Source organism: Thermobia domestica, chromosome 7 (assembly GCF_964235325.1).
Source record: "Thermobia domestica chromosome 7, izTheDome1.hap1.1, whole genome shotgun sequence".
Lineage (NCBI taxonomy): Eukaryota > Metazoa > Arthropoda > Insecta > Zygentoma > Lepismatidae > Thermobia > Thermobia domestica.
The window spans coordinates 164089659-164093541 of record NC_137460.1 but is presented as its reverse complement, the minus strand read 5'-3'; the positions used below and the strand labels follow the sequence as shown (position 1 = coordinate 164093541).

General features: G+C 37.2%; 3 protein-coding genes across 3 annotated transcripts; all 3 read right to left on the bottom strand.

Annotated features, from left to right (window-relative positions):
* Positions 1–1099: 1099 nt before the first annotated feature.
* On the bottom strand, positions 1100–1711 carry LOC145689404 (uncharacterized). The gene has a single exon (XM_081763559.1). The coding sequence runs from the start codon at positions 1709–1711 to the stop codon at positions 1100–1102; it is 612 nt and encodes a 203-aa protein (XP_081619685.1).
* A 162-nt stretch (positions 1712–1873) lies between these two features.
* LOC145689403 (uncharacterized) lies at positions 1874–2782 on the bottom strand. Its single transcript, XM_081763558.1, has one exon. It carries the CDS (start codon positions 2780–2782, stop codon positions 1874–1876), a length of 909 nt encoding a protein of 302 aa, XP_081619684.1.
* A 338-nt stretch (positions 2783–3120) lies between these two features.
* Positions 3121–3546, bottom strand: LOC145689402 (uncharacterized). The gene has a single exon (XM_081763557.1). The coding sequence runs from the start codon at positions 3544–3546 to the stop codon at positions 3121–3123; it is 426 nt and encodes a 141-aa protein (XP_081619683.1).
* Between the last annotated feature and the right edge of the window lie 337 nt (positions 3547–3883).

The following is a 3883-nucleotide window of genomic DNA, read 5'->3' as shown; positions in this document are numbered from 1 at the left end:
GAAATTGAAAAAAATCGTACATTTTTGGAACACCCTGTTTATGCTTATGCTCTTAAATGTTCGCGATTTACTTAACTGGTAATGGACTGTCTTCTAACAATGGAAACTTCCCATACTTGTTTTTAATTTTTATTGTACCTCACTAATCGCTGGTTTTCAACTAACGCTTAAAATAAACCACAAAGTACATATTATAACTGCACTGTGTTCATTGCACTTAAATAACAAACTTAACTTTAAAATTATGGAAGAAATGTTCGTGCCTCGTGCCTTATGCACCGTCTCTCTTCAACACTTTCCATCTTGAATAACAAATGAAATCTAAATTTCGTAGAAACAGTGTTTCCAGTTCTTAAAAAATATTACTACACAACATAAGACTTAACATGCCGCCCGCCAAAAAAGGGCTAGTGACCTTTTTTTATAAAAAAAAAAGAAAAGAAAACAAACTTCACATAACAAATAAAATAGACTAAAACAGGAAATAAATATACTTTAACATGAATGACATTACGATTCATCATTATTTGGTAAAACACAAAGTCCTCTAATTGAGCATTTATATAAACCATTGGAAGTTTTAACAGTAGCCACTCGAACCAAACCATCAGGTCCAGAATGCACTTCAGTGATGACTCCCAATTTCTACGATAGAGGAGGTAGCTTATCTTCTTTGAGAACCACTTATTGACCTGGCTGTATGTTGGCACAGCTTCTCTTCCATTTATTTCTTTTTTTGTAGTTGTGACAAATATTCCATATACCATCTTCTCCAAAACTGTTGAAATTGTTGTTGGATCCTTTGCCATCTTTGAATTGAACTAATCTCTTCCTGATGTAAGTCACGTTCAGGTAGTGCTGTCAATGGTTGACCAATAAGAAAATGACCACGGGTTAATGCTACTGGATCATTAGGATCATTGGATAATGCTACAAGAGGTCTCGAATTTAAGCAAGCTTCTATTTGTGTGATTAATGTTGTTAATTCTTCAAACGTGAGATATGACATTCCCATGACTCTTCTTAAGTGGTATTTAAAGGACTTAACTGCAGCCCCCCAAAGACCACCGAAGTTGGGTGAATATGGCGGAATAAAATGCTATTGGATTCCTTCAGTAGTTGCAAAATTCCTAATCCTTTCTTGATGGTCAGCTGTATGCAACAACTTTGCGACTTCTTGAAGTTCCTTGTTGGCACCAATGAACGTAGTTCCATTGTCGCTATAGATATGCTTGCATTTACCTCGACGAGATATGAATCTTCTCAAAGCAGCTAAAAATGCGTGACTAGTAAGATCACTCACAACTTCGAGATGGATAGCCTTTGTTGCTAAACACACAAAAACTGCAATGTAGCATTTCACCTTTGTTTTTGAGTTTCTGGTACCAGGTTTGATGTAAATAGGACCGGCAAAGTGAATTCCAGAATTTGTGAAAGGTCTTGTTAGTTCTACTCTATGTTTTGGTAGTTGTCCCATTAATTGTTCTGGTCCAAACGCCTTTAATCTTTGACATGTAATGCACCTTCTAATAACTTTCTTGATGGCATTTTTACCATTAGGTATCCAATACTTTTGCCTTAGTGATGCTAGCATTAACTGACATTCAGAATGTAGCAATCGCCTGTGTTCATGTTCTATAATTAGTCTTGTTAGGTGATGATCTGGTGGTAGAATAATTTGATGTTTAGCATCAAATTCAAGTTCAGACATCATTAATCTTCCACCAACTCTTAGTATTGTTGATCACACATGAAAGGATTGAAAGACAAGAGTTTGCTCTTATTGCTAACTCTTCCACTTTCTTTAAGATCAGCCATTTCCTTAGCATAAACTGAATTTTGAACTTATCGTATTAGTCTGATTAAAACTTTTTCAATGTCTTCCAAAGTAAGAGCGTCTACATTTCCCCTTGATGCTTCTACTGTAGCATTCTTGGAAAACCGCATGCAATAAGCCAAGACTCTCAAGTTTGTTCAAAGTAGAGAACCTTTCGATCATACTATTATCTTGAGTTGTCACTAAGTAACTTGATTTTAATTTCTTCTGTTCAGGAATCTCTCTGAGTGGGGCAGGCTCCGTCTTAGGCCAATCAAGTGAAGAACACTGTAACCATTGAGGACCGTTCCACCACAAATTATTATGTATTAACTTGTCAGGACTTGTTCCCCTTAATATAATATCTGCAGGAGTGTCACTTGAAGCGACGTGTCTCCATTCTCCTCCCATCTCTTGTACCTCAGCAACTCGATTGTCAACAAATGTTTTCCATCTATTTGGACTTGCTCTTAACCATGCTAAGACCACCATAGAATCTGTCCACATATATACCTGGGATAGTCGTTGTTTTAATGCCTTAGTTACCTTCTTGACAAGTTTTGAAGATAACACTGCTGCACATAACTGTAAGTGAGGCAGGGAAATCTTATTTATGGTCGCCACTTTGAACTTAGCACATAATAGCTTCGAAGTAACTTGACCATCCTTGTTGACGGATCTTAAATACACACATGTCCCATAAGCCTTTTCTGAAGCGTCTGAAAAAGCGTGAACTTGAATGTCTATCAAGGTACCTGACTGAAGAACCATTCTGTCTACACTGATCTCTGATAATGAAGGAATGAATTCAAGTACTGTCTTGAATCTTTGCTGTAGTTCTTTAGGAAGTGTTTCATCCCACTCCAATCCTGCTTGCCACAATTCTTGAAGAATTATCTTACATACGATTGTTATTGGACTAACAATTCCCAACGGATCAAAGATTGAAGATATAATACCCAACATCTTACATTTTGTTAAATTATTGTTCGACCTTTGATTTAGAGTGAATCCATTCATCACTTGAAGTTGATCAGTTGCTGGATGCCAAAGTAATCCTTTTTTTTTTTTTTAGCAGAAAACCACCCTTTTGTAGCATTTGTATTAATTCGTCCTTTACCTTTAAAGCTTCCTCCAAACTTTCAACCCCTGAAATACAATCGTCAATATAGAAGTCATTCTTAAGAACTTGTGCTGCCTTCGGATATTCACCAGCCTCTTCTGCACTTAATTGCTGGAGACAGCGAGTAGCAAGGAAAGGCGTTGAGGCTGTTCCGTATGTGACAGTCTTTAATTCATATAGTTTAATGGGTTCTTCTTCTGGTCTTCTCCACATGAAATTTACAATCACGCTCATCAATCAAAATCCGTCGATACATCTTCTCCATATCTGCAGTAAAAGCTATAGGGTAGGTGCGAAATCTTAATATAATTGACTGCAAATCGTCTTGCACAGTTGGACCAACTTTGAGAACATCGTTCAGTGAAATGCCACTAGTTGAGCATGCGGATGCATCAAATACTACTCTAGTCTTCGTAGTAGTAATAGCTTCCTTAATAACTGCATGATGAGGCAAGTAATATCCTTGAGTAATATTAGAGCTGCCTTCCACTTCCTTCATATGTTCCAAAGCTTCATACTCTTCAAGGAATGCCTCATAATCTGTGCCTAACTTGGGACATCTATTTAACCCTTTTTCTAGTTGTTGTAAACGCTGAACAGCTGTCATAAGAATCACCTAACTCGATCACTTCTTGTTTCAATGGCAGTCTCACTATAAAGCGTCCTGTTGATTGTCTTCTAGTGTTTGTGATAAAATGTTCTTCGCACTCCCTTTCTTCTTTGGATAGAGGAGTTTCTTGAATATCTTCTATTTTCCAAAACTTCTGCAGCTGATGGATTAAATCATCGTTGTTGTGCAGAAAGAATGTTCGATGTTCTGGCGTGCAGTTGTTGTGCTTTGGCATCTGATATTGTCCTGAAACTATCCATCCTAACTCTGTATTTTGGAGAACTGGAAATGCTCCTGTACGCACCTATTGTCCTGCTTTGAGTAGACTAAAGAA

Bases quoted from the DNA above. Each gene is read 5' to 3' on its own strand.
- LOC145689402 (XM_081763557.1), bottom strand. From the start codon at position 3,546: ATGACAGCTGTTCAGCGTTTACAACAACTAGAAAAAGGGTTAAATAGA.
- LOC145689404 (XM_081763559.1), bottom strand. From the start codon at position 1,711: ATGTCTGAACTTGAATTTGATGCTAAACATCAAATTATTCTACCACCA.
- LOC145689403 (XM_081763558.1), bottom strand. From the start codon at position 2,782: ATGTTGGGTATTATATCTTCAATCTTTGATCCGTTGGGAATTGTTAGT.